Source organism: Penicillium riverlandense (assembly GCF_028828495.1).
Source record: "Penicillium riverlandense strain IBT 135883 chromosome Unknown utg000003l_segment0_segment0, whole genome shotgun sequence".
NCBI classification, from domain to species: domain Eukaryota; kingdom Fungi; phylum Ascomycota; class Eurotiomycetes; order Eurotiales; family Aspergillaceae; genus Penicillium; species Penicillium riverlandense.
In genome coordinates this window covers 5562915-5590822 of record NW_026643196.1, presented here as the reverse complement: position 1 = coordinate 5590822, position 27908 = coordinate 5562915, and the positions used below count along the sequence as shown (strand labels likewise).

The 27908-nt window shown below is 52.3% G+C and overlaps 11 protein-coding genes across 11 annotated transcripts; 5 read left to right on the top strand and 6 right to left on the bottom strand.

Annotated features, from left to right (window-relative positions):
* Nucleotides 1-29: 29 nt before the first annotated feature.
* Nucleotides 30-1023, top strand: N7474_005911 (uncharacterized protein; the record flags this gene model as incomplete). Its single annotated transcript, XM_057197326.1, has 3 exons — nt 30-95; nt 153-899; nt 961-1023. The coding sequence occupies 3 exons, from the start codon at nt 30-32 to the stop codon at nt 1021-1023; spliced, it is 876 nt and encodes a 291-aa protein (XP_057054722.1).
* Nucleotides 1024-1248: 225 nt separating this feature from the next.
* N7474_005910 (major facilitator superfamily domain-containing protein) lies at nt 1249-3578 on the bottom strand (the record flags this gene model as incomplete). Its single annotated transcript, XM_057197325.1, has 3 exons — nt 1249-1755; nt 1808-1830; nt 1892-3578. 3 exons carry the CDS (start codon nt 3576-3578, stop codon nt 1249-1251), a joined length of 2217 nt encoding a protein of 738 aa, XP_057054721.1.
* A 518-nt stretch (nt 3579-4096) lies between these two features.
* On the top strand, nt 4097-7253 carry N7474_005909 (uncharacterized protein; the record flags this gene model as incomplete). The annotated part of the gene is made up of 9 exons (XM_057197324.1): nt 4097-4149; nt 4205-4282; nt 4345-4782; nt 4837-4955; nt 5011-5652; nt 5711-6272; nt 6325-6655; nt 6702-6974; nt 7023-7253. 9 exons carry the CDS (start codon nt 4097-4099, stop codon nt 7251-7253), a joined length of 2727 nt encoding a protein of 908 aa, XP_057054720.1.
* Nucleotides 7254-7607: 354 nt separating this feature from the next.
* N7474_005908 (SD08430p) lies at nt 7608-9394 on the top strand (the record flags this gene model as incomplete). The annotated part of the gene is made up of 2 exons (XM_057197323.1): nt 7608-9001; nt 9052-9394. 2 exons carry the CDS (start codon nt 7608-7610, stop codon nt 9392-9394), a joined length of 1737 nt encoding a protein of 578 aa, XP_057054719.1.
* Nucleotides 9395-9558: 164 nt separating this feature from the next.
* N7474_005907 (uncharacterized protein) lies at nt 9559-9723 on the bottom strand (the record flags this gene model as incomplete). Its single annotated transcript, XM_057197322.1, has 1 exon — nt 9559-9723. One exon carries the CDS (start codon nt 9721-9723, stop codon nt 9559-9561), a length of 165 nt encoding a protein of 54 aa, XP_057054718.1.
* Nucleotides 9724-10113: 390 nt separating this feature from the next.
* Nucleotides 10114-10359, bottom strand: N7474_005906 (uncharacterized protein; the record flags this gene model as incomplete). The annotated part of the gene is made up of 1 exon (XM_057197321.1): nt 10114-10359. One exon carries the CDS (start codon nt 10357-10359, stop codon nt 10114-10116), a length of 246 nt encoding a protein of 81 aa, XP_057054717.1.
* Nucleotides 10360-10681: 322 nt separating this feature from the next.
* Nucleotides 10682-11440, top strand: N7474_005905 (Yae1 family protein; the record flags this gene model as incomplete). Its single annotated transcript, XM_057197320.1, has 1 exon — nt 10682-11440. The coding sequence occupies one exon, from the start codon at nt 10682-10684 to the stop codon at nt 11438-11440; it is 759 nt and encodes a 252-aa protein (XP_057054716.1).
* A 2658-nt stretch (nt 11441-14098) lies between these two features.
* Nucleotides 14099-15760, bottom strand: N7474_005904 (uncharacterized protein; the record flags this gene model as incomplete). The annotated part of the gene is made up of 1 exon (XM_057197319.1): nt 14099-15760. One exon carries the CDS (start codon nt 15758-15760, stop codon nt 14099-14101), a length of 1662 nt encoding a protein of 553 aa, XP_057054715.1.
* A 1642-nt stretch (nt 15761-17402) lies between these two features.
* N7474_005903 (uncharacterized protein) lies at nt 17403-20533 on the top strand (the record flags this gene model as incomplete). Its single annotated transcript, XM_057197318.1, has 2 exons — nt 17403-17410; nt 18178-20533. The coding sequence occupies 2 exons, from the start codon at nt 17403-17405 to the stop codon at nt 20531-20533; spliced, it is 2364 nt and encodes a 787-aa protein (XP_057054714.1).
* A 1500-nt stretch (nt 20534-22033) lies between these two features.
* On the bottom strand, nt 22034-24551 carry N7474_005902 (DUF3433 domain-containing protein; the record flags this gene model as incomplete). Its single annotated transcript, XM_057197317.1, has 2 exons — nt 22034-24450; nt 24500-24551. 2 exons carry the CDS (start codon nt 24549-24551, stop codon nt 22034-22036), a joined length of 2469 nt encoding a protein of 822 aa, XP_057054713.1.
* Nucleotides 24552-25160: 609 nt separating this feature from the next.
* On the bottom strand, nt 25161-25724 carry N7474_005901 (uncharacterized protein; the record flags this gene model as incomplete). Its single annotated transcript, XM_057197316.1, has 1 exon — nt 25161-25724. The coding sequence occupies one exon, from the start codon at nt 25722-25724 to the stop codon at nt 25161-25163; it is 564 nt and encodes a 187-aa protein (XP_057054712.1).
* Between the last annotated feature and the right edge of the window lie 2184 nt (nt 25725-27908).

Below are 27908 nucleotides of genomic sequence, written 5' to 3'. Positions count from 1 at the left end.
TTCTTGTGACAGCAGAACCCAAACAGATTATGGATTGCAAAGATCAAAGAACGCAGCTCAGTCAACAGGAGACAGCTGCGATTCAGGAGAAGATTGTAATTCTATTCTTTCTACTGGAATGAAGCGATACTGTCGCTAACGAATGGGCATAGATCACTTTCAATCCACCATTCAGGAAGGAACATGAACTCCAAAATATCATACCAATCTTTCCAACATATCACGCTAAAACTGGATTCAACCCCCAACGCCCGATTCTCGACATCCTGAATCAAGAACTACGCACGCCATCCATTGACAAGATCTACTCTCATCTTTGGCTGGCAGGACTTCCGAAAGCTGCTCGTCCACTCCACCGCCAGAACCTCCTAGGACGCACCATTGTCATTACCGAAAACCCAGAAGAACATCTTATATGGCTCTCCACACGCATCTTCATCAAGCCTCTGCCGGAATATCTACTATGCCACGAGTTTTGGATGACGAAAGGCAGCATCCTGACTCAGGACCAATCACTATACCAATGTGCATGTGGATTCCTTCTATCTTATTGCTGGCTCATCTGTTCCAAGTCCGACCTCGCCATCGCACACAGCTCACATCTTCTTCCATCATCTATAACCTGGGAGAAATGGATCCCTTTTGTCACAGACATCCTCACAAACATTGATCCCGAAACACTCCACTCAGTCTCGCCACGATACCACTATGGCGAACTCCGACTCTCCCGTTTGAATGCCATCTACAGTTTCGCTCCTGATATTTTCACTATGCACAACTTCGTCCACGGCTTCATGGCGGAACCTTCACGGTCCAAGGCATTCCTGGAGCGGAACTTTGCATGGCTCTTCTCGGTATTCGGCTTTATCACTATTGTCGCGAGCGCAATGCAGGTTGGGGTAGGTACTAATTGGTTGCGAGGCAGTGATGGCTTTCAGGGTGCTTCAGTGGTGTTTACAGTGGCGAGCCTGGTGGGAGCAGCAGCGAGTGTTGTACTTGTGGGCTCGGTTTGGGGCTTTTTGACGATTTATAATATTTTCTGCGCGAGGCGGAATTTGATGGCGGTGCAACGATCGAGGGCATCTAAAAGGGAACAGACTCAGTGTGTTTAATAAGGCATTATTCTGTTGCTTGCCGGCCTTGCATTCGTATATAGTAAATTCCATGTGCAATTACAATGGATCTACAGACTGGAATTGCCTTGATATTGGTTTGATTCTGCTGGGTATAAATCTAAATTCCGCAAAATCAATCGCTTAGGTCATTTTGTGGCAGAACATGATCATCCGCTGTTGTCAAACTCTCAGAAAGTACCTCTGCGGTCAAAACTCTCCGTCGGCCACCATATCGAAAAGAACCCCACAAATCAGATAGCTTCTTTGAAAAGCCTAGTCTTTGATTCTCGCCTCTTGGCATTTGAGTCCAGGGATCTTGTGTTAAATCCGTACCAGTCGCGTAGGTCCATCCCTTTGCCAGCTGCTCCAGGCTCTTATTCGGCAGTCGAGGCCAACGGAGAGCCCGTGGAGGATCAACCGGGGCTGTCTGCAGTTCCGGAATCCAAGCCCATGCAAATAGCGCACCAATGGCTAGAGGTACAGAAAATACCCCAAGTAACTTGTCTAGGGCCTTGGGATTTGTGTTGATCATTGTTTTCTCGGTCACAATGAGGACGATGATTGCGCCGATCTTTCCACAAGCAGCTGAGATGCCGTGGCAGGTGGCGCGAAATCTAGTCGGAAAAATCTCAGTGGGAATCTATAATTATCATTGTCAGTTTGCTTTATGCGAAGGCCCTAGGGACACTCACGATATAAGTCAAAGTGTTTGGTCCTGTGTGTGCACCAGTTAGTATTCTTGAATCTCAAAAGGCTTCCATTCGAACCAGACTTACCGAGATTGAAAAACAGCTGACACAACGCATAAAGAACCACAGTTGCCCAATGCCCAGGTGTAAATTCAGCGGCTACTAGGACACCCCCCAACACGGCAAACAAAACGCTCAGTACAAGAAACGACCACACCAACCACATCTTCCGAGGTATATAATCAATCAACAAGATAAGAAGCCCACTGCCAACCAAAGAGCTGATAGAAATGGTGTAGATGTAGGACCTCGCATTGTTCGATATTTCCTCGAACATGTTGTATGTAGGATCCCAGATATTCACATAGTCAGGCACATTGAGACCGGAGTAAGTGGCAGGCGCAGCAGTAGTCAAAGTGGCTGTCACAGGTGGAAGCGCTGCGACAATGGAGGTAGTCAGGTTATAGATGCTCCCGTGGGCAGTCACTGCATGAGTAACAGGGATCGTGATGCTAGTGACACTTGCCGGTAGCGTGGTGACTGTGGTAACATTGGCAACGCCGGACGCCCAGAGAGCAGCAAGAGGGCGTGAAGAGTTAATTCCCAGTGCATAGAAGCAGAAATCTAGCAAGAACCAGCAGACGGATGTAGCTGCAAGATACCTGATGTTGCCTTGTTCAAAGAAGAAATCCCAAAAGCCCGGAGTATCTTCACGGTCTAATTGGGGTGATCGTGCCGGGGAAGGATGATCTGTGATTGCTCTAGGGTTTAATTGCCTGAGTTCATAGCGGTCTTCAAGTGGCGTAGATTCGGATTCTATCAAACGCGCTGTGCGACGAAACTGGCGTTTTGTCGCAGAAAGTGCTTGTAGAGGGTCATGAGCGACATCCATGGTATATCGAGGGGACTCGGGAATTGAAAATCGCCAGACTATGGCAAGGAGGGCGGGGATGCAACCCACTCCAACCACCCACCGCCAGACGCTATCCAAGGTCGAGAGAATCTGCTGTTGCTTTTCTACCGAAAGCTTTTCGAAGGCTGGCCCGTGGTCTGCATATCCTTGTAGGTCTCGCGATCGCATCAGCCCCGCCATAACCCCCCAACCCACGGCGACTGCTAGCAATTGTCCCAGTGGTTGCATCAAAAACACAGCTGCCATCATTCGGGCACGGTATTTCGTGCTAGCAAACTCGGCCGTTATCACCGCACTCAGAGGGTACTCCGCGCCAATCCCCATTCCGAGGAAAAAGCGATAGAACGCAATCCAACTCAAAATATCCATATTTTTGTGCATGCCTGTTGACGCTTGAGACATTCCAAGCGTGGCAAAAATCACCAGGACTAATTCAAGCCCATAAAGCTTCCGTCGTCCGAGTCGGTCTGTCAGCCAGCCGAACAGTAATTGTCCAAAGGCCGAGCCAGCCAACGTCGCAACATTGATATAGAGTTCGGGCTGGCGGTTTGTTTGGTTTGGCCAGTACAAAAAAGCCAAGATTGGGAGGATCACGTTCGTTGCGAAGAGGGCGTAAGAGTCTGTGAGGAAGCCCGATGCGGCGACGATGAAGACCTGAAAGTCGAAACCATTATGGTCAAAGATATTAATCACTCCAGCTCGCCAGAGGCGCGGATTGTCCTCCTTTTCGTCCGGCACACGCGTTGTGCCATCCATCCACCATGGATGGTCGCCGAAGGGAAATGGCAGCCACTCGGTCACTGCCTTCCATGTAGACACATTTTCGTTGGATTCACGGTCAGTTGGATGGACGCTTGCCATGGCCGTGTGGGAAGCTTGGAATGTTCCAACATGTTATAAAAAAGGAGATGTTTGATTTTCTCTATAGTTGCTACATATTCGGGTGAATACGAGCGCCGCTCAGCTGATTGTACTTACGTCCGTGCCTAACCACCACTAGCGCTGCACCTTCGTCACGATTCGTCTAACTACACAACCAGTCAACGTGTTTGAATTAGGAACGTGTTCTGCTAATTCATAGAGCCTCCGTCGGCTCACAATCATTATTGGATTACAGTGAGAGGCAGGACATGCGTTGGAACAGCATGGATTGTATTAATATTGTTTTCCTCCTGGAAATCCTCCGATGTCCGTTATTTCCACCATGTCCAAGGTCTGGACTGCCTGTGCTGAAGCAGGCCCACTTGCATCATTTCCCCCGAAAAGCTTCAAACTACAGCCCAACATTTCCATGCCTTCTACTCTACTTTCAGGTGCTTTCAAAAGATTCTTAGGCAACAGAATACCACGCTAGAGCTTTACCATGAATTTCAGCAAACATGGGACGAGTGCATCGACTTCTTCTACCACAATCCAACCTGGTGTCCCGAAGGTACCATCCCGCAGCCAACGCTGCTGCATCAAAATGCCTGCTATGTATATACCAGCGCCGATCTGGATGTCCTCGAGAGGCGCGTTAAGCTGCAGCTTCATATCATGAACGCAAAAATCGACGACATCATCCTGTGAGCTCCTATCGTCGTTCGGCTTTTATTTTGAACGGGGCTAACCAAGTTCCAAACTACAGAAACCTCTACTCACCTGTCATCCGACTTTCCGACATGCATCGACTTCCTCACGGGATGACCAACGAAGGTCCTCCGCAGTATGACAACACGACGCCGTCAATGCGAGTTCCTGTCGAGGAGAATACATGGCCACTCTTCCAACATCTTCTTGAGCTCAATGAAGCCCTCAAGAGAGTAACAGCTCCACCCCTGGGTACAATACAGCGTGAACAGCTCTGGAAGCTGATCACTGCCCGATTTCGAGAGCATGAGTTGCCTTCACAGGGAACTCACCTAATGTTCTCCAGGGACTTCCGAGTAATGGACAGAAAGCATCTTCGGGAATATTCTCAGCAGTCATTGAAGCAGAGGCAGACTGCGTATCGTACAGAATCACTGATTCCAACTGTTCGGAGACGTGTCTATAGCCATGATGAAGGCACCGGTTTAGCAACTCTGTAAGGCTCTGTTGTTTCCCATGTATTGATATACTCACTGACAAATGATATTAGTCGATTGGACTCCAGTGGCGAAGAGGAGACTCTACATACCGTCGACGTCGTTACCAAGTCTGGGACAAGGTTGATAGTTAGTACCAAAGAAGGCAGAGAGTGGGGGCTTGTACAGCACCGTAAGTTCTCTTTTTATGTACCGCTGGTGAGGTGTAACAGTGCTAACGCAACCAGTTCCCTCGATCAATCAAATACATCCATACACAAAGCACCAGCTTTTCAACACCTCGGAAATCCGGCTTTTCGAACCGTGCGTTGTTGATGAGAGCGACGGTGCAGTCACCTGGCGTTACGAGGGACGTAAACCATCTTACCAATTCGATTCTTCTTCCGATGCAGTTGCCTTCCAATGTGCCCTTCGGGGTAAAATTTTGAAGCACACCTTTCAAGTCGAGAAGATCAATTCCGGGCGCGGTACAGAGGGTTCTGCTCAGCCGTTAAAGCTGTGGTCTGATTTTTATAACCAGAATTGGTCACTGTCTTTTTTGGTCGAGCACAACAAGCCATTTTATCATACGGACGTTCCCCTTGGCATGCTTTCCTCCTCAATATACGCAAGTGAATCGAGCAACAAAGTCCGTGTCGAATTCTCCTCTCACAGAAAAAAGAGAGCTCGATCGTCGATGAGTGACCCTAGCATTATACGGCGTTTCAGTGGCATCTTCCGTGCCCCTGTGGCCTTGCCAAACCCACGCCCTGCCATCGAGAAAGCACAGGAAAACACGAATACTCTTGCAGAGGAGGAGTTGCCTACAGAGGATACGCGATTCCTGACATCCATGGCTTACCTAAAGATCGAGTTCTCGACATCTGATGGTATGATTTCAATCTTTCTTACCTATCAACAGCGCTCTTTGCTCATATAATCATTCAGATGCCAAATTGTTTCAAGATACGTTGGAGAAATTCTTTGCTGGAATCGATCCAGGTGCCCTGGATGAATCAAAATCTCCAAGATTGCCCTCGCCGCAGGCACCGGTGAGGCCACCTAGAGGCCCAAGCCCCCCCACACGGATATCCCCACCTTCGCCTCCTGTGGAGGCAAATAATCAGCTGTCTAGCGGCGCCAGTACCCAAACACGGATATCCCCTCCTCCACCTCCTTCTGTGGAGACAAAGTATCCCGATTACCGTATCCGAGGCATAGATCCTGATTGTCAAAGTTCCGATCTGCTGTCTTTCATAGGCCGCAAGCTCGATCTCGAACCCAGCATTGTTGGGCGTGTCAAGTCCCTTGCCATCAGCTACACAGGAGAATCTAAAGTGGCAGTAATCTCATTAAAACCTACGCCAGCGTGCCTTTCAACCGAGGGAAGGGACGAATGGATCTTTGGCCCAACTTCCGAGAATGATGACACACACATTACCGTTGACACACACTTCCGTGGAGTGACGGTTCTTTATGCGCCTCCTCCGGAAATACCTCACACCATCGAGTAAGTACCCGTCATTTTGGCGACTGAAATAAGCACTAAGACACCGTTCTAGCATCTGCGCCGTTGCCGGCCTTGGAGGCCACGCCTGGGGATCCTTCAAGCACAAAGGAACATCCCAGTCGTTCATGTGGATTTTAGATGAGCTATCCAAACATCTTCCATACGCCAGAATCATGACCTACGGCTCCAAGACCAAACTCGATAGGAACGAGTCAACCCAGAGTCTTGAAGAATTGGGAGCGTTACTCCGAAGTGAGCTGCGAAATGTGACCAGAAGACGCTCTCCGTCTACTTTGAGCTCTGCATCGCCCCGTCTGGGGGCATCCTTTGCAGTTCCTTCTTTTTTCATTGCCCATAGTCTAGGCGGGCTGACCGTGAAAGAGGTATGGATAATCTACCGAGCATACCAACAGACCTAACAACGTCTAGGCCTTACTGCAAGAGAAGGCGGACCCAGAATTGGGCAGTTTCCTTGATAACCTCCACGGGGCGCTCTTCTTTGGTGTCCCCAGTCACGGCATGAATATCAAAGCGCTGGAAGCCATGATCAAAGGCCAGCCCAACGAGTCTCTGGTTAATTCCATCAGTTATCAGTCACAGACATTGCAAAAGCTCAGTCGAAAGTTCAAGTCCAAATTTGCGAACCGGAAGCCCAAAATCATCTACTTCTACGAAATGGAGCCATCTTTCTCCCCCGTCAAGGTACGTTCAAGATTTGTGTCTCTCGCAAAAATACTGACCGTACCTCAGCTCGACAATGGACAATGGAAGATGGCAGGCACCCCGAAGAAAATCTTAGTTGATAAAGATTCGGCTACGGATGGAGAGTTGTGGAGTGCAGGACATGTCAATTACCATCCTCTGAATCGTAATCATTCGGACCTTGTGAAATTTAGTCCGAATGATGATGATTTTCGGCGGGTGTTGAATGAATTGATGAAGCTGGTGGAGGATGCTGAAGCTGAATATGAAGAGGAATGATTTCGTTTTTTTTTTTTTTAGCGAGATTGTTAGGATATCGGACACACTACCTGTATATTCCCCGTATTGGTGGTGGTTCCTAGTTCCCGAATTAACTAAGTTCCTTCTCGGCCACCGCTAAGGCCAGCTTGCCTCTCGCGTCTTCTTTCCCGACCATCCAGCATTCCCTCCTTCTCTCCCTTGTCCCTAAATATTGGCCACTCATTCGCATCGCGACACCTGTCCTCCAGCGGATCGGAATTGGCAAAATTCCTATAACAGCGAACCCCACGCGACTCCGTCCTATCTGTTACACTCGCTCCAGGTCCCGCGATTTTCGCCCACGATACCCCTTCGCGTCGTCCCCCAAAATCAATGACACGCAAGAACGGCAGCCTCACCCGACGGCGCTCCAAACCCAACCTGCAAGTGGCGACCGGCCAGAACGGCCATGCGAACGGCACGATGAACAGCAACATCGAAATGCGCAAGCGGGACACCTCGACGGAGGACTCGTCCGTGCGAGCCACCCGCCTCATGTCGCGCGACACCTTCTCCCTCGACGAAGATCCCCCCGCGCCCCAGACGCCCGCCATGTCTAACACGAGCTTCCACAACCTCCCCTCCAGTGACCGGCGCAATTTCCTGTTGCTGTGTCTGCTGTATTTCCTGCAAGGCGTGCCTATGGGTCTGGCCACTGGTTCCGTACCTTTCCTGCTCAAGCCATACCTCTCCTACGGTCAGATCGGCGTCTTCTCGCTCGCCTCGTACCCATACTCCCTCAAGCTGTTTTGGAGTCCCATCGTTGACGCGGTCTGGAGCACACGGTTCGGACGCCGCAAGAGCTGGATCACTCCGGTCCAAGTTATTGCCGGTCTGGCCATGATCTATCTGGGTAGCCACATCGGGGACATGATGGAGAAGGCTGGCGCGAACGGTGGCGCGGGCGTCTGGAACTTTACCTACTGGTGGTTTACGCTGGTGTTTTTCTGCGCCACGCAGGATATCGCGGTGGATGGATGGGCCATCAGCCTGATGTCTCCGCCGAATATCTCCTACGCTTCGACGGCGCAAACCGTGGGCTTGACGGCCGGCCATTTCCTGTCGTACACCGTGTTCCTCGCCTTCAACTCACAAGATTTTGCCAATAGGTGGTTCCGCAGCACCCCAAGTGAGGGTGGCTTGCTGTCCCTGGGCTCCTATCTCACTTTCTGGGGGTGGTCGTACCTGATCGTGACTCTTGGTCTGGCGCTGTTGAAGCGAGAGGAACGCAGCAAGGAGCGCGATAGCATCATGGATGTCTACAAGAGCATGTGGAATGTACTGAAGCTGAAGAACATTCAGACCATCATCTTCATCCATCTGATCGCAAAGATTGGTTTCCAGGCCAATGACGGCGTTACCAGCCTGAAGCTTCTTGACAAGGGCTTTGGCCAGGATAACATGGCCTTGGTGGTACTGATTGATTTCCCCTTCGAGATCATGCTGGGCTACTATGCCGGCAAATGGTCCACTGAATACACTCCGATGCGTCTATGGGGATGGGCATTTACCGGCCGGCTGGCAGCTGCCGTACTGGCTCAATTTACCGTCATCATCTATCCTGGTGGCTACGACGATGCCGTCCCGTTTTGGTACTTGTTGACCGTCATCTTGGAACATGTGGTTTCAACATTCATGAACACGGTGATGTTCGTGTCCATCTCAGCCTTCCACGCGCGCATTGCCGACCCAGCTATTGGGGGAACATACATGACCCTCCTAGCAACGTACGTAACCTCTTTACCCTGCTCCTGTCTGCCACTAACAAGTATATTAGGGTCTCCAATCTGGGCGGAACATTCCCACGGTTCTTCATCCTCAAGCTTGTCGACCTCCTGACCGTGGCCACCTGCATCCCTCCAACCGTAGCCCCTCCAGCCTCCAGCCTGAAAGGCGATCTCATCACGTCCGCCTTTTCCTGTGCCATTGAGCCTGAAAAGCACCGTTGCATCAACGGTGGCGGCGTCTGTCATGTCGAACGCGACGGTTACTACCTCACCAACATGATCTGCGTGCTCATCGGCACCGTCACTTTTATCATGTTCATCAAGCCGGCTGCTATGAAGCTGCAGAGCCTGCCGCTGCGTGCGTGGCGGTTAGTGGGCAATGAACGCGAATGATACAACATGGTTTTTCGAGTTTGAGTCTGCATATAGAGTCCATAGACTCGCGAATGAACAAATTAGATTTGGTATAACATTTCTTCATTCAATCAGATTTCTTGATAGGGTATAAGTAAGGTCGGAGGTAGTATGTATTGTACATCAATAAGACAGAGAACATCTCAAGTCTCAACGCCTCGCCGCACCTCCCACGCCGCCATATCCAGAATGAGCCTCGCCCATCCCCGATGCAAGCGCTGAGTCCACTGCGGGATGATCTTCTGGTACTCTCCCTCCTCCGACACAACCTCATAGTCATGCGCCGTCGAAAAGCGCACCTCAACCATTGTGTCCTTTTGCTCCGCTAAATCAAAGGGCGCGGACACGCTCAGCTCATCCCCCGGACATCAGTCGCCACGGATACCCCCATCTCGCAATGGACTCGAAAAATTCCCGCGGTTCAGCGGGCATGGACCAGGCAAAGAGCAGTCCATTGCTATCTGCATTTCTCGGCTCTGGTGCGCGCTGCACCGCTACAGCCCCATTTAGCAGGACCCGCGGCGTAGACGCACTCCCATTGCCCTCTACCGAGAAACTGCTCTCCGAGTCCCCCCTATATCCCCGGTAGATTACCGGCCATGCCGCAAAGCCCAATCAGCGAAGCCTCATTCCGCAGCGGTTTGCTTCCTAGAACAGACCGCGCCCAGGCTTCTTCCAGCGCGATCTTTTTGCTAGTTTCATTGCCGCGTGTTCGCGCCTGAAGCGCTGCGAGCGGGATGCGCGCCGAGTAGACATCGATATACGCGCATCGCTGCTTCCTCTGGGTTGCTGGGAGTGCGCAATGCTACGCTGGTAGTTTTGTCTATGGGGAGCTCTGGGTATGTTGCTTCCAGGTGGCTTAGTCCCCGGTGGATGCCGTAGCTGGCCGCTGCTGTGGGCAGCACGATGTAGGTGAGTAGTCTGCGCGAGGCGCGTGAGGGCATGATTGATTGCATGGACTGAAGTACTTATCGTGAGAAGATTATATTATAGATAGTTATCTCTACAGAGTTGGTAAATAACTCGGGGGAATTCAACCCGCCCAATGCCTATGGCCCCCGGTCGGGAGGATCCGATTCCGATAATAATAATAGCACGGCGAGTTAGGGTTTCAATGTTTGGTGCTCAAGTGGAGCCGCGATCGTCCCGGTCGTCATCTTTTTTTTCCTCTCTTTCTTCTCTTCAAGACACTGACTTACTCCAATTATTGACTGACTGCCCATCCATACCGGGTAGTTATACACAGACTTATCGGGGCATCCGACTATGACATCGGTTCAGGCAGACTCCAATTCCAGCACGCCATCCACCCCACCATCCCCCGCCACAACCATGACCTCAGCCCAGTCCGACGCGGTGGACAATTCTCTAGACGACATCTTCGGCTCCTCTCCACCACGGGAAAGAAGAGAAGAACCCGTTCGGAATAATGCCGACTCCAACACCACGGCCGAGCCTTCCGACCTCCCGTCGCTACGCCGACAACATGTCACCGCGGGGTATCGCGACGGAGTCTCCGCATCAAAGAGCGAGCATGTACAGCGAGGATTCGATGCGGGATTTCCCGTTGGCGCGCAGCTGGGTATGAGGGCGGGAACAATTCTTGGGATTCTAGAGGGAATTTTGCATGGGTTGGAGGATCGATCGAGCTCGGGAGTAGTCAAAAAGCCGCCACCGCGGGGCACGAGCATGAGCACGGAAATGTCTACGGACGACTCAACCAGTGTGGAGATGGCCGAAGCGCGTCGGAAAAAGAAAGAGGAGGTGCTCGGTCTATACCAGATGGCTGTCAAGGAGCTGGACGTGCAGTCTGTCTTTACAGGGGCCGAGGCAGGGTCGCCCGCAAATATTGAGAAAACAGGGGAGCGCGCGGAGACCCAACTCGCTCAGAAGGCAGATCCTGTCATTGCGAGGTGGGAGGAAAGGGTTGCTGTGCCGCGATGGGAGGAGAATATGGAGGCCCTAGAGGAGAAGGAGAAAGAGGGGGGTCAGGGAGACAAGGAGAGCAAGGCCGCGCAGAGTTGAGGGGGTGCTTGCTTTCTTGGCTGCGCGCCAGGGTACGCGACTATATTATTCCACGGAGAAGGCTTGGGCCTCCCTCCGCTGCAACCGGGCAGCTCAGAACAAAGCCCTGTCTGCTTGCAGGACGCGACGCGATTGTCCCTACGCCGATTTGAGACCCAAACACCGGGGCGACGCTGCGGCTGCAAGGCACATGCGACGGGCGGGCTGCGGATGGCCGGCCCGGAGCGGTGATCGAACGGCATCTTTTCTCCGAGACATTGGATTGAGTCGATGATGGTATAGCTTGGAGACAGCGGTTGCTACGACGAGCAATACTATTCAACTTTGTCGCTTCCTCGGTGATGTCAAGAAAGACGCGGTTGCACTCGTTTTATAACCCATCTCAAACGTGAGACACAGCAGCAAGATCAGTTACAATACGGTCTACCTCGGGTCGCATCAGACCGAATACCGATACAGAGGGCCCCGTTGATCCGTTTGTCTGCATGAAGATGTTTCCGGGAAGTGGAACTCCCTTGCAAAAGTCCGATTGATCTGAAACCTGACACCCCCTGGAGAGTTTCGGGGAAGTTGCTCCCGGTGCAGCCCGTGGTGTGTCGACTGGACAGGTCTGGATGTATGTATGCAACTCCGCGTTGGGTTAACTAGGCAAACAGCAGGCCCCTGTCGGCCGTTATCTGCCAGATACCCATCGGAGAAATGTGCTTTCCCGGTCGTATGTGATAATGAAGTGGTACCAGGTTGTGATATCTGATATGACTACATAGCATGTATAGTACGATAGGATAGCACGTTCATTTCTAATCTCATGAATAAGTAAGCACCCTTGATTTCCAGCCGAGGTAAAACAAAAGTAAAACGTCTCTTGGCAGAGTCCAGATGTTGGAAGCATCGATGCAAGGGATGAGCGGATGCAGTCTACCCCATCCGACTGGACATGTATCATCGCCACAGTCGGCTCAGCCCCATTGTGCTTTTGTCTGTGGCTGTACAGACCATTTTTTCCTTTTTGGAAAAATTGTCATTGTCTAGGGCAGTGGTGGTCGATTCATTGGTTTCAGTTAGATCTAGTTGTTGTCGTGGTATACAGCACAGAATTAAAGTTTCCCCTCCAAAAATGTCCACATCCTCTCACACTCAGGAAGCGCTATTTCTTGTCCAAGGAGAATCCCCGGAAATGGACCTCCGCTGCCAGAGCACTTGACAGCTCCCGACAAAAGATCTAGAGCCTCCGACGCCTCTTCGGTGCAGAACCCCACTCAACCCAAAGCTCCCAGCTACCGGATGCAAAGTACTTTCTGCGATCTAACATGTCAACCCCCTTTTCCTGAGGAACCAGTATCCGGGGTCTGACCCCTGTTACTGCCTACATTTGCAGGGCGTATGTAGGTAGCTGTAGCTGTAGCTGCAGATAGGATCCGATCCGGATAGTGGGGTACGTACTTCTACATGGGCCGTCAATCGGAGAGTATAGATATTCTGCACACTATCACGAAAGGGAATGGGATGAAACAAGAGGCTTTTGGTAGCCTAGTCTAACAGTGAAGCAAAACGCTTGGTGATGTGTATTTCGTGCGGAAAGGTGGGATCCAATGTGACAGCAATTCAAGGAATGTGAGGCACAGATACAGGACGGGGGTCTAAACTCAACAGAGGGGTATGTAGATGCTACTACTGATAAAGGAATAATCATGGGCTTACGTACCCTCGAATTGCGGACAATGATTTGTTCAGAGACTGTAGTATTCTCGAATACCTCCACGGACCAACCAACCCCTCCATGAACCGCCGCATTCCAGTCATCGACAGATAACTCTATCTCATCACCCTGCCAACAACCCCATTACAGTGGTAGCCCAAGGTAGTAGCTCACATTACTCCAAAATGGAAAAAAGAGGTTGAGAATAATACATTGTAATAATGCATTTTTGATTGCCTATCTTGTCTAATACATGCGCCGAACCTTCCCAAAAGAAACCCAGAGATGCTAGCCAATTGGTGTTTGCTGCGCCATATTCCCGCTATGTAGAAAGTATTATTGTAGGTGTTCACACTCACACAGAAACAAGTTTTGATTTGTCAATCATGGACAACCCCAAGGATATGAGGATAGGGACACGAAACGAAACGAACCACAGGATGAACGAAGCGAAAGCTGGTGAGAACTTCCCATGAGGAGGAAGAAAGATCAAGACGAGGACGTAAAGACAGAATAAGTGTTGACGAACACCACGGTAGAGACAAAAAGGAAACGTAAATGACTGGAGGAGTCAGAGAGACATGAAGACGAAAAGGAAAAACATCAAGGACAGTAAGGACAGTAAGTGACCGGACATACCAGTCCTTGGCCTTCGTGTTCGTACGTGTCTTCGTTCATAGCGCGTGGTTGGTCCCCTTCCATGAGAATCGTGTGCGTGTCGGGTCTTCCAGAAATGTGTTTCCGGATTCATTAGGTCCACTTCTTGGAAGACTTCACCACTCGGATCAGAAGCGAGTGGTGAAAAAGAGATAACAAAATTTCAGACATGAAAAGAGCGTGTGAGCAGCTGTTGTGCTCGTACATCATAAAACATTGAGAAAATACATCAGAAATCGTGGCAATAATCGTTCAGAGAAAACAAAAACAGATGGCTGGTCGTGAAGAAAAAAAAAAAGACATTATTTTGATGGTGGACTCGACCTGGCGAATGGTCGGTGGCAGTTGAGGGATCGAATTGACTCCATCACGCGCCGGTAGAAAGGCTGTGACTTCTCGTCGTCAATGGGTTCCTCCAAGGTAGCCACGGAGGTCTGCTCGTAGCAGAGCGAGGTCAAGTGCTCTTTACCTGACGGTGTGCTTGGAACCGAAGACGAGTCTGAGCGCTGGCGACGGCGGAACTTGGCCTGGAGGGCTGCAGCAGCTGTGCGGTCGAGGTCGCTCTCTCGGGCATTGCTGTCATTCCGGGAGCGTGACCGGGGTCGGAGCAAGGACGTGGAAGAGGGTGCAACGAGACGTAGTGTCTGCAGACCACGAGGAATTGCCTCCCGGCTCATGCTGGGGCGAGCCCGGTCGAAACTGGCGCTGCGCAGGGATTCGACGAATGGCTCGCTCAAGGATTCATCTGGCATGACGGGGAACTTCTCTAGTGTCTGGTCGTCGACACTAGCGTGAAGCTTGGGATGGGACTTGGCCGTGCGCAGTTTGGCGCGACTGCGCACCTTGCGCAGGGTGTCGTTGGTCCTCCGAGAGATGGACTTGCGGCCAATGGACTCGGTGTCTGAGTCGGACTCCCACACGGATTGTTCACAGTAGGGGTCCATGGTGGATGTCGACGGTCGTTCCATTGATGTAGCTGTCCACTGTCTTGAGATGGGAGGCGAGCTGGCCACTGGGCTGGGGACAGGGCTGGGGCAGTCATTGGCAGGAATGAAGAGGGCCTGATCGAAGTGCGTTGCATGCGGCTCCATGGTGACAGGGTTGTAAAGGCATGGAGGCGAGATCATGGACGGATCTAGTGGTGGTCTTATGCCAGGGCTAGATTGCTTCCGGCGGGAGCTATGAGAGCTGGCACCCCGGGAAAGGTTGGGCAAGGTTGGATGAGGCTTCCTCCGACGAGACGAGGAGGGAGCTGCAGGCTCCTCGCACCGCATGTTGAGGGATTTGGCAGAATGGCTTGAAGATGGAGGGGCGGGAGTAGTAGAGGGAGTATCTGTAGTGACTGGGATAGGAGGAGGAGCGTATTGAGGAGGTGTAGGAACAGGTAGACAGTAGCGTGAGCGATGTTCCGTCTGTGCGTTTTGCGCGTGTTTGTATAGTTGCTCTGTCGCCTTGAGCACGGCTTCAGGACAGACCGGAGTCGAGTAGTTGGAAGAGAAGGAGCTGCTCGGGGTAAGGTCGGGTGTTGTGCCGTCCGTTCGCACGGAGCTGAACGACTCCTGCTTGCTATGCAGCGGCTGTGGCTCTTCTCCAGAGGAGGTGGAGGAGGTGTATCGGTGGAATCTCAAGCTGTGTTCGTGTTCCAGCTGGGCAATGGTTGAGCGTTTGGCGTATGTGTCGTCGGTTGGGTATGACTTTTGGGGCAGAGGAAGCGAGTAGTATTGGTGGTTATCTTTGGTATATCTAGCATCGCGAGAGTCGCCCGTGGGTGTCGCTGCCAGGGAGCGTTCTAGATAGAAAGGGTCGAGGTTGGGCTCCTCGAGCACCTTGGGCCCGGCCTTGGGATAGTAGGTCGAGGAACGCTTGTTGGCAGACGGCGAGGGCAGACAGATGGTGGACTCGGATCTGTTTGGGTCCTGGTGCACGTCCAAATCGCCCGAAGCGTAGTAGTCTCCGTGAGCCATGGACTATGATTCCGCAATGGAGTAGCAAGTAGACATTAACTGGCACACACAAGGTGAAAGACCGGGGGTAGGGAGAAGAATGGAGCAAAGAGGGTTGGCCAGGGTGACGAGGAGATGTTTATACATCCCAAAATAGCCATAGCCCAGCCGGGGTGGCTAGCCGGGGAGGAAAACAGATCGATGCATGCCACTGTGGTAAACAAAAGACCGCAGCACGGCCGATCATGACCTATCAGACCTTACATGCTCCTTGGTAGGGATGGATGCGCAGCAAGGACCACCTCGACGGGCCCTCCAGCAAGGGAGCGGAAGTGATCCGGCGGGAACTGTTGTCCTCCATGACGATCATGCTGTGTCGAGAACAATGTGCTTTCAGGGGAGTTCAGGTCCTCATGGCCTCGTCCACCTGCGTTTGTGATACTCTCGTACGACCCTGGGGGAGTGGGATTGGGGTGGTACGCCACAGACCGTCGGTCCCGAATTCCGAATGTGAGATATCCGCCACCGCTGTTGGCTCTACGACTTATGTAACAGACGTCCTGGATCGGCCACTAACGCGCCCGTCAGCGCTGGGACTCGATGGCGGCCGATCATGGAGGATCCGGTCGAGACTGTGGCGGGTGCAGATACAGAGTGTAGGAGGCCATTTTCTTCAGACCCGCATTGCATTCCTGGCTGCTGCGCAACGGCCGTCCCCCCGGCTGTGACGGTCGTATTATTTACCACGAAGGATGCATTGAACCGGTTTATTTCTTTTTTATTTATTTAATTCCTTCTTATCTTTCTTTCTTTCTTTGGTTCGTGGCCGGCGTAATTTCTGCTTTATGCTTTTCCCCCCTCCACCGTGTGTCTGCAGTAGTTAGACGCGGAGGCAGGGTTGGTTAGGGCTTGGATGGCCCGGCCTGTTTGCCGAGAAGCGCATAGACTCGTCCACACTGACACTGGACAAATCACAACTGCAATCGTATTGAGTAGTGATATCAGATACTCTAAATGCTGTCGCCTCTAACCATTCCTAGGGTTTGGCATGCATCTATCTGCGCTGTACCCTGTATATATCCGTGGCCTGCACTGGTTCCCGCACTGGCAGCTGTATCCTGTAGTCTATCCTCCGTTGCTCCTCCCACTTGTGTTTCGTAGTGTAGAAACTGGGTCTCCGACTCGATCTCCGTCTGAGTCGATAGCTAAGCGGCCCTCGCAGCGACAAGATTGACGCACTTTCCACGGATCGATCCGTCGCTAGTCCCCCGATCATCTTCAAATTGTCTCGGCCTCATCCCGCCTGGAACTGAAACACCGAAGCTTCGAAACATCATCCGGGAGCAATCCCCGGACCGAGTGGCCTGCAAGGCATACGTGAGACCCGCGAGTTATAATCTGGTCGGGGATCGAGATCGTGCGTCCGCAGACTCGTCCCGAACCGCCTGAGGGATCGAATTGTCCGAGTCTGCTCTCTCCTGGCCCTTGCAGTCGGGAGTGGTCCAGACCTCGATCGTGTCTCTGTCGCGTGTTTCGTGTTTCGTGTTCGCGTTGTTTTGGTTTGGTCTATTTGGTCGAGAGGAAGTACTGTACTCCTGTGTAGAGAAGAGGCAGAGATCGAGATGTGGAGAAGGAGCAGTTCGTACCACGAAACGAACCCGAAATGAACCCGTGGAACCGATGGGTCTATCTTAGGGCTTCGTCTGTGGAATCATTCTGTCGAGGTATGTGTGTGCGTGTGTGTGTGTATAGAAGAGAGGTAAAGGATGAGTGGCTACGAATGAAGCACTCTATACTTCGAAGCCTTCCTGCCCGACCGAGGATAGTACAACAGACCAAGGACGGACTGCCAACGCATCACCGTTGATCAATCCGGCCCAACCGTGGATTCATTATTCCTTCGCGAGATCTTGTTCCTCTCCACGATTTCCCCTGTCTTTCCCTTCTTGTGCTTTCGTCTCTCACTCGGCTCTCTCTGGTCTGCCGCATCATCCCTCTCTGTACAACCATCAACCTGGTCGCAGGCAATAATTGGTACATTTGCAGCAGTGGCAGGAATAATCGAACCAGGCCGGCTGACACTTGCTTCTTTTGTGTGGTGTGGGCAGACGAGTTGTTCAGGACGGTGACGGAACCGAGGCCGATCGGGCATTCCTCCCCCGGCTTCAACTGCATTCCTCAGGCGCAAACCACCTCATCTTGCTCGATTTCATCTTCAACTGGCCTCTGCAGCACCATTGACTGAGCGCTTCATGACCCCCGAGACACGTTTGGCCGCAGCTCCCGCTGCGGCGCCTGTCCCCAGCCATCCCAATTAACACAGCACCACCACCAGCCTCTCCCTTTTTGACAAACGCCCAACTTCTCCTTACACCTTTCATGGTTCATTATTGATTTCTTGCCAATTATTCTTCCTTTTATCTGGGGAACCCGAACAGCCCTCTTCGTTTCTCTCTCACATTGTCGTCCCATCTTCCGTTGCGCTCTCCATTCTTAGAGGTGTCTCGCCACGCCTACGGCGCATCTGACGACGTCTACGACCTTTACGACCCAGCTACGTTTACGACCTCCCCGCGGCAGCGCCAGCATTCTGCGCACCGTCCTTCTTCCTCTCGTTCGGTCGAATCGCACACCCGTGATCCTCAGCGTCCGTTGCGACGGGTACATCGCCAGCCTGAGGTCCGCCAATCGTCTCACCGTCGTGCGGTCTCGCTAGACGCCTCGGGGATCCCCATCAGACCGGCGCAGTCAATTCCGGTCATTGTTGAACCAGCTCCGAGTGGCATTGACGCCTTACCCCCAGCTCTCTCCGAAGCGCATACCGATAACGACGGCTCCACCGTCGACGACCCCTACCAGCTCCTTCATACCTCGTATTGGCCGCGGAGAACTGCCCGGGTCTCATCGCGCACCGCATCTGCGATCCTCTTTACTCTCGAGGACGCCATTCGCCGCCCATTTCCCTTCACAACCGATTGGGAGGAGGTGAATGCTTCTATGTCAGATATGGTAGGTGTTGCTGGTCCCGCCGCTCCGGTTGGTAATGGCCGCGTCCAAAATGGCGGCACCTCGCGCGCACCGCAGGGCCCTGTGCCAGTGTCTTCAGCACACCCGCCGAGTGGTATGAGGACTCCAACCGACATCATGCGACAGCGTCGTGACCGCGAGGCTCGTCGCCGAGCCGAGCAAGAGGCCCGAGACAAAGAACAGGAGGAATTGAAGCGACTGCAATTGGGACAAGAACAACAATCGCAACCACAGGCCGAACAGTATGCTGCTGGTGTTCCTGCAAACCCACCCGCTCAAAGGGTGCCACGGGGCCCTGCGCAACCAGTGACAACCACCGCGCCTCCTGGTCCGGCTTTCCAACCCACTGCGAGCGCTGCGCCAAGTGGTCGCAGGCCGGATTACCCTTCTACACAGCCGGCTGGAGAACTACCCAGCCAGTCAAGGCCACCACAGGTCTCCGGTCAGCAATCATTGGGCGGCCATGGCCGAACGCAGAGTGCGTCGGCTGCAGGAGTCGGCACCCAGGGGCCTGGAATAGCCAAGCCTGCACAGCCTGAAACTTCTCAGTCTCTCCAGCAACCTCGGCGTGCTGCTTTCCCTCATGCATTTGAGCGCTGGGAAACCCTGTCCTCGCACTGGGAGGGGCTCACCGGGTACTGGATCCGCAAGCTCGAACAGAACAATGAAGAGCTGGCGAAAGATCCACTCAGCCAGCAGCTTGCCCGACAGATCACGGATCTATCTGCAGCAGGTGCCAATCTTTTCCATGCCGTGGTTGAACTCCAACGTCTACGGGCGTCCTCCGAGCGCAAGTTCCAACGCTGGTTCTTCGACACTCGAGCTGAGCAGGAACGTGCCAAGGAAGTGCAAGCAGACCTGGACCGCCAGCTCAAAGCCGAACGACAGGATTGCGCTGATGCCGTCGCCGCCGCCCAGATTGCCGAAAAGGACAAGACCCGAGCTGAGGACTTGCTCAGGGAGATGCGTCGTGAACTCCAAATCTCCAAGGAGGAAGCGCGCCGCGCGTGGGAGGAGCTTGGCCGTCGTGAGCAGGAAGAACGAGATCGGACCAACTCTCTGCGAAACGGAGAGCCAACCTTGGTTGGTGGTGTGCAGGTGGTGCCTATGATTCAAGGTCTGCCGAGTCGCCACAACACTCGCCCGCCTACTCGCGAAGGTCCATACCCCGGGGGTCCCACTTCCACATCCATGGGAGGGGCGGCATATCAAGGCAAAGGCGCAGACCCCGGCATGAGCGGACAACACTATGAAAGTGGTGGCACGCCCTTGACCCCGACAGGATCTGATCCCTTCACGGAGAGCAGAAAGCCTGTACAAGCAGATCCTGCGACCTCCAGACCAGCCTATTCCGAGCCATACTACGAAGCGGCACATCAAGGCGCGCCAACGACCTCCGAGCCTGATGAACACTCTTACGTCGGCAGCAGCGAAGCCGAAGAGGAATTTTCCCACTACGCGCACGACCCGCAGGGCAGATATGCGCCGGCGCTGTCGGAGGAAAGCGACGACTACGACCAGTCCCCCACGGACGAACGTCACTATGTGACGGAGGGTGGCTACACCAGCGGCGCCGCCTCATCGGCTCCAATGCCGGCCCCCTTTGCGCCGCCGACAGCCGACTACACCGGCGCCGGCTACGGCGGCTGGGACTCTGTGACTCCTCGGCACCGCCATCCCACCCGGCTGAGCGATGTCCTCGAGGAAGATGAGATCAGTCGCACCAGCCCGAGCCGCGCTAGCCAGGCGAGTCGTGGCATTCTGTAAATACGTCCGTCCAGTTTGAGCGCTTTCTCTCCCAGTTGTTTCAAGCTCGGGTTGGTGTTTCCTTGATAGTGCGTACGTAGAGGAGTAAGCAAAGAAGGGAGGCGAGTGGATAGTCTTGATTCCGCATTTGTGGCGAGTTTCCCTCCTTTTTTTCTTGGGCAGGCAGTCTCTCGTGTCTGTCTGTTTTCTGCTGTGGTGTTTGTTGCATCTGGCGTCTCTTTTCTTTGGCTGCTGTTGTTGTTAATTGTTCCCATTTTTCCCTTTTACTTCTTGTCTTTGTGATTAGTTCTTCAATGGGATGCTGTAATATGTCATTTCCCACGAAGCCTTCCCGGGTAATTTTGCTGTTCTTCTGAAATTCGATAATGACAATAGAGAACGGAATCGGAATGCGCAAGGCAGTGTTTCCATTTGTGAAAGACTTTCGTAAAAATAGAGAATCAATGGGTCAGGGCCGACTGGGGGCACGCGAGATATATATTACCGCACAGTCAGTCCGTGGACCCCATTCCGAATCTATGCATCACTTCTAAGGTTCCTCTAAATATATATATTTTTATTGCATTTTCGCTGCATTCCATTAACCAAATTCAACTATATATAATTAGCTTCAAGATTTGGTTCAGTTGATTCTATTAGGTTGTCGGCCTGTTTGGCGCCCACGGCCGAGGAAACAAGGGGGACAAAAATAAAGTCAAACACCAAAAAAAGGAAGAAAGACAAAATCTTTCCACCACCACGGGGACCAAAGGTGTAGACGCAGCGTACTCATCCACCCCGACACAATTCATCGTACTCCCCCCTTGACTTGAAAGGCTCCATGAAGTCAAAATGTAGACGATCAAACAAGTTGCACTCCGCTGATGGTCGGCTTGCCCAATATATGGCTGAGAATGCGTTCGATGTAAGCGAATTTGCTCCTTTAGTTGGGTCTTGATGGGATTCCTCTGCTATTATTCATGGATTGCCACAATTTGTAGAGTGATTCGCCGGGGATGAGAGATGAGATCGGTGACACTTGCAATAATGTCGGGCTCGACATCGTAGCAGCCAAGAACACGGGGTGGCAGGATTCCTGACTGCTGTAGAGCAAATTGCATAATATTTGCTTCTGAGTATACAAATTCACTTTCTGGGCTCAATCTGACGGCGCCCAATTGACCTACTGTAGTACGCGACTCCATCAACCGATTGCCAAAGTGGGTGAATAGCTCAACGTAGTGGCGATTAAGCGCATTTCTTTTCATGAACATTCAACCGTTACACTTTCATTAATCTCTATGACCCAGAATGCGACTAAGTAGAAGTACAGACAGAAATAGACAGCAACGCCGATGATGCAACAAAACAAGATTCCCTCATACAAGCATTAGTGTCGTTTGGATCCAACCTGAAGAAGTTGGCGGAATAAGATCTAGATCATGGACTCGTGGCCATAACATGAGAGAGGCCGTAAATCATCAAACCGAAAGTAAGAGAGAAAAACAAAAAACAGGGAGGTTATTTCATCGTCCCGGTCGTAATGAGCATATCACTCCTCCCAGGTCTTGAGAAGCGATCAATACCAAGGTGCTCCTTTCCATCGCGGCCAACATAGATCCCAAAGCCATAAAGAGGCAGCTCGCGCTCACTCGGCGGGGCAACAATGAGCCTCGTCACAAGGTCCGTCTTGCTCCTAGGCTCGCGGAGCAGCTTATCAGTCAGCAACGGCGACTGATACAGGAAGCTCATGAGATCAGCCAGTGTGTTTATATTGTGTGGCAGATGGCGATAGCGACGAGGGAAAATAGTCAGGAAAGACGCAGCATAGACACCGCAGAAGCCGATAAGAGCGTAGAATGCTGGCATATATGCCGAGATGCGGATGTCGTCGTGTGATGGGAACCATAGCGCCATAAAAACGCCACCGGATAGGATGGGGATTGCGCCGAAGATGACACTAGTTAGTGAAATCCAGGCTACTTTGTAGTGTCCGTTCAGCAAGGCTTGTAATGTAACTTGGATTGGCAAACTGGATGGGTAGGCGAGGAGAATGCTCTTCTCGGGGATCGCGCCGCGCGGCGAGGATAGCTCGACGAATGGTTGCAGTGCGCGGAAGGAGACATCGATTGGCTGCCAGACGAGGAAGAGGACGTTGCCTATTAAAGCTGGAATAAAGCTATAAACGAAGTTGGACGTGGAGAATGCACTGATCGATGGTAGTGTCGGCAGTCTCGGAACGAATCCGTCCTCGATGGCGCTGTGAATGAAGCTGACCAGGACAAAGGCCAGGAAGAGCGTGAAAACAATGGTAATCCAGATGAACACAGACGTATTCCTCAGGTACCATGGTGTCCAACGGTAGCGTGCAAAGGGCGAGTATAGGTGATGGTCGAACACATCGCTGCCAAAACGTCCTTGGTGCTCGATATCAAAGCACACTCGGGCGAGGCTGTGCTGCTGGTCGTTTCGGTTCTTTTCTTTCCGATGAAGCGACGGTGTTCGTACTGGAGCGTCCACTTCACCAATCCCATAAAAGGTATCGTTCTTGCCCGACAATCGCCAGTAGCCCAACCGAAGGACTCGCGGATCCAGAGTTTCCCTGACCAATGGCACCGTTTCAGAATGTTCAAAGTCGTGCAAAATATTGGATCGCTGGATAATGGAGACCAAATCGGCCAGGCTAGTTGGATCCCACATCAAACCGGACCAGCTTCGAGTGAACCGAGCCAGCAGCAGTATCAGCCCAATGGCCAGAACCCCGTATGTGCCCACCAAGGCCCAGCCGACCGCTTGCACAGACGTCCACTTCCACAGACCTTGGCCGTCAACGGAGTAATACTTCGCTTGGAAAAGACAGCTCAGAAGGGGTATCGAGAAGAAGTTGGACAGCCAGATTGTGAAGAGACAAAACCCAAGCATGGGTTCTCCATGCCTGAAATGGGTAAAGTCGGGGAAGATGAAATTCCGCGAGAGAATGGGTAGGTCCTGCATCACCCGTCCCCGCGGTCTCTCCGCGGCCATGATAGCAAAGGGTGCTGTGCGATACACAGCGGCCTGGATGACGAACGTCCAGATTATGATAGGCATGGCCAGAATCTGGGGAAGAAACTCCATCACAAAGTATCGTGAACCACCTTGTTCCTTGTACCCCCAGAGTCCGTGGTGCCGCTGGGACCAGATGTTGCAGAACAGAACACCGGCGGCCATCAGCAGACAGCACAGTATCACCGGGACTAGAGCCCATGGCCGTAGAGCAACCGGTAAGTAATCCAGAGCAGGATACAGTAAGCTTTGCTCGGGAGGGTCAACAGCGACAAATGACTTCGGGTCCACTGAGGCTGCTCTTTGTGGAAGTGCCTGCGGCGATGGGGTTGCGTGTTGTTGATGATGCATTGGAGGTGTGTGATCATGACGAATAGGCGTTCGCGTGCGGGTAAAGTAGCCTAGATCCTCATCCCATACTAACCGGTCCACAGGATAGTCGTCTCTGCTGGACACGGAGCCATGTCTACCCTGCCGGGCAACCTCGTCCCGTGTCAGCTGGTCAATTGCGAACCGGACATAGGGCGAGTCATCCAGACCCGGCGTGGGAGCGGTGCCGGCATACTCGCGCAGAACAGGCCGAGGTGTCTCGTCGGAGTTAGCGCTGATGTGCGAGACGGTCTCCGCTCCGAAACGAACCGTGCTGGATGTGTCTGGGCGAGGGTCTTGTAGAGCACGCTGTTCTTGATGACCGGACTCAACCAACGGTGAGCTTTGACGAGTCCATGACGCCGGAGAAGGTGCAGACAAATGGGAGTCTGGTGTCTGGAAGCGCATGACCGTCACTCTGCTGTCTGGACTGGAGGAGGCGCCGCGATCAGAGAAGGAGTAGTAGTCGTCTGATGCTGCGACGGACTGTTGCGATCCTGTGTAGTTGTATTCGGGCTTGTTTGCTGGGAACTGGTCAGTATTTCTACAAGTCGCACCAGCACGGGTACATACTATTGACATTTCGCAAACTGAAGTTGGGTTTTGGGCCGGGAGGGTTGGACATGGTTTGGAGGGCAGCCCCAAAATGCGCTGCGCATAGCAATTTCACGAAAGAAGCATTCCAGACAAAAACTGAAGCTTCGAAGTAAAAAAGAGAGAGCTAAGGTGGGCTTATGTGCAGGTGCCATCGGTGGCCGTCGCTCCCCAGCCTCCCCCAGCCACCAGCCACCAGTGTCCAGTCCCGCCGGTAACAGGGATCCAGACCGATTGGTCTGAATGAGACAAGAAAATAAATTAACTCGACAGATCATAAACATTGTTCCAGATAGATGAGGCTGGAGTTGTTTTCGGGATCTGTTTTCATTGTGTAGATTGTGCCCTCGATTGGCTGTGCCGATCACCCGCGTGTATCCATGGATGCGCCGAAGCTTGGCTCGATCTATACTAGAGCTATACTGAGTCGCAAATCCTAGCTATTCTGATATTATTTACTAGCATTCTATTTCTGATACATCCATTATCGGTAGTTATAATTGAATTTCTTCTCTCTCGTCGCTCGTGTATATCCGGAGTGGCTGGTCGCGCAAGACCCCTTGATTCTTCATCAGACCATGAAAAACCGGAGGCTGTACTTTGAAAGATGACAAAACAAAAACTGAGACAATCAATTTGTCTAAGAGACAGCAGTTTGACTGTAATAGCTGTGGCTCCCATGACTTGACTCCACCGCCATTTCCGAAGTGTTGTTATGAGCGGAGGCCTGCAACTCGGCAGGGCCGTGTTCTAGCTCGACAGGCCCAAACTGCTGGTGTCTTTTAATGACAGATTCAGTAATCGGCTGCATTGACATGCTCGTGTTATATGTGTTGATGCTCTTGTTGCGCAATCGGCGCTCATACAGTGCCCACCCGATGGCAGCCAGCAAGAGTGCGCCGAGAGTAGCCCCGACGGCTGCGCTCACTGTCGTTTCTTTGCTATCGGGATTGGGACAGCTTGCAGAAGCGGCGCCCACATCGGGAGGTGTGCTTGGGCTCAGCCCGGAAGAGGAATTCGTGGAAGAGGAGTTCCTTGAAAAAGGGATGTCACTGGTATAGGTGGCGTTGCTCAGGCCTGCTCGACCGACGACGGCTCTTCCAGGAGGTATGGTAAACGAAGGTGAGCCATCTGCGCAGGCAAATGACCCGTCGTTATCCACAAGGCCGCCGCAGCAGTACTGGGTGGCGTTTGGAACGGACATATCGATGGGCACAATGGTGATTCCGTTGTTTGTGTTGTCGTTCGCTACGACAGCACGAAAATGAGTTACGGGTCTGCAAAATCAGGAGGGGACAAAAGCTTGACTTACAACCGTGACATTCCTGGGCGCAACTTGAACCCCAGCTCCGGTCTGTACAACTTCCTCTAGTCAGGACGAAGCCCCTGTTGGCCTGGACATAACAGAGACCATTTGTCAAGCAAAGATCTTGGTAACTGCAGCAGGGCGAAAAATTGTCATCAGAGCATGGAACGTCGTCAACGGCAGGGTCGCCGTTCAAAAAATAGCATGTTCGGGATGCCGTCGCAGATTGACTAAAAATAAACAGACCGATGAGCGCCGCCAACCCGTGCCTCGGTCGTATGTGGCGCATTTTGTCCTCGAGGAATTGAAAAGCGAAAGCACAATTGTGTGAAAGTTGCCGGTATCGCTCTGTAAATCAAAGTGTTTTGTCCGGGAGCAGTAGCCATGCCCAGGGGTTCGATGGTGAGAAGACGAGGTTCGTCAGCCTGATCAAGACCCATATGGCACCCTGATTTTAAACCCTGAGGCAAGCCAGTGCGGGCTGAGCCTCGTCAGGAACATTGTAGCCACTGAGCGCCATGAACTGGAGGCCAAGTCAACGATCATTACTGTCTCTGAGCGCTCAGGTGGGGGCCTATTGGCAGACAAACTCTGATGGGTGCATTTGCACGCTAGGATGACGGGGGGATTGGCAGGGGCTGCGAGGTCGGTCAGGATTGGATTTCTTAAAAAGGACACAGGAGAAAAGAGGACAGCAAATTGTGCCAAGTACAGTCAAGATACCCTTCAATAATTATCTGACTGATTTTCTCGGTGGTGTTTGTTCAACCTCGATCAACGCGCAAAAGTACAAACACTCGTCCATTGCGCGACAAGACCCTGTCCAGGGATTTTGTCAGTGAAAGTTCGTTCCCCTTGAGCAAAAGCTCCTAGTGATACACCTCTAGGAAAAGAAAGCAGGACTTGCGCATGTTCCCAGCCCCGCCGATGCCGAACCCTACGTACCGCTCCTGGAGGCTGGATGCCGATCCCGAGTACGCCTCGTCCGGGATTTTTTTCCAAGGCCGAGCAAGCCTGTTCCTCTTGACCAGCAGAGCACATCCTTCCTCATCGACTGTCTTCTTCCGTTCGGACCAGATCCATAATCGCCGAAAACAGCGCATGATGGCCAACAAATATCGACTGGTACAATTGGCTTGGTTAGTTGATTTGAAAGATTTCTGGATGATGTATTACGAATGTTAGTTGGTGGCAATCTGTGATTTGTATCTCGGGCTATCACAGTAAGAGTTGTTATCAGATCTTGGACCGACCGTCGTATATAAGCGAATGGCCGCTTGCCATCACCGGGATCGGAATGTTACGCAGATGGTGTAAGACAGTCTTCCCCGAGTTCCGACGTCACCTTATAGGGATCATTAGGATCCTGCTGAATTCGGTTGGTTGCAAAAAGATCGCTACAGTTTTTTCTCTGCTGGGAGTTTCCGAGACCCCAATGCCCTTGGATTCAGCTGCAGGACGCCATTCTGGATACTTTTGTTGTAGCCATATCTATATCTTGAACCGTTTGTTGAAGGGCTGCGGAGTCACGGCAACTGAGCAGTTGATGTTTGTGTAACCATCCTTCTCGGATGCTTGTGTCTCTTCGGGCTGGGATACCAAGATCAACAACATTTATTTCTTATAGTGACTTGACTTGACTTCTTGAAAGCATGGATCGACTTGTCGTATCCCAATCAGGCAAACGCGGGGGTGGTCAGATGCTGGAGCGGAAAGCTCTCGCATAAGCTTAATTAGCCTCTCCGACCATCTCCTGGATGGCCAGGATACGGCCGCGGCCTGAGAGGATGGGCGGTTATCTCATTCTCAACCGGCTAAATTGAAATACGCGACAATGGCCCATCGTTAGCTCCTCCGCGATGGCGTTAGCTCTTCCACATGGCTGTTTCAAGTAAACGTGGTTTATAGCCGGTATGCGGATTGTGGACCTCTTCCGTTGAGTCCAGACTCCCGGCCCAAGCTTCTTCCGGGGCAAGAAGGGGCATGCAATCTAAGAGACCATCAATCGGACCGGCGCCCCGAAAGAAGAATCCGTCAATATAATCCGATAATGAAGGGGATTGTAGGAAACGCAGATCCTGT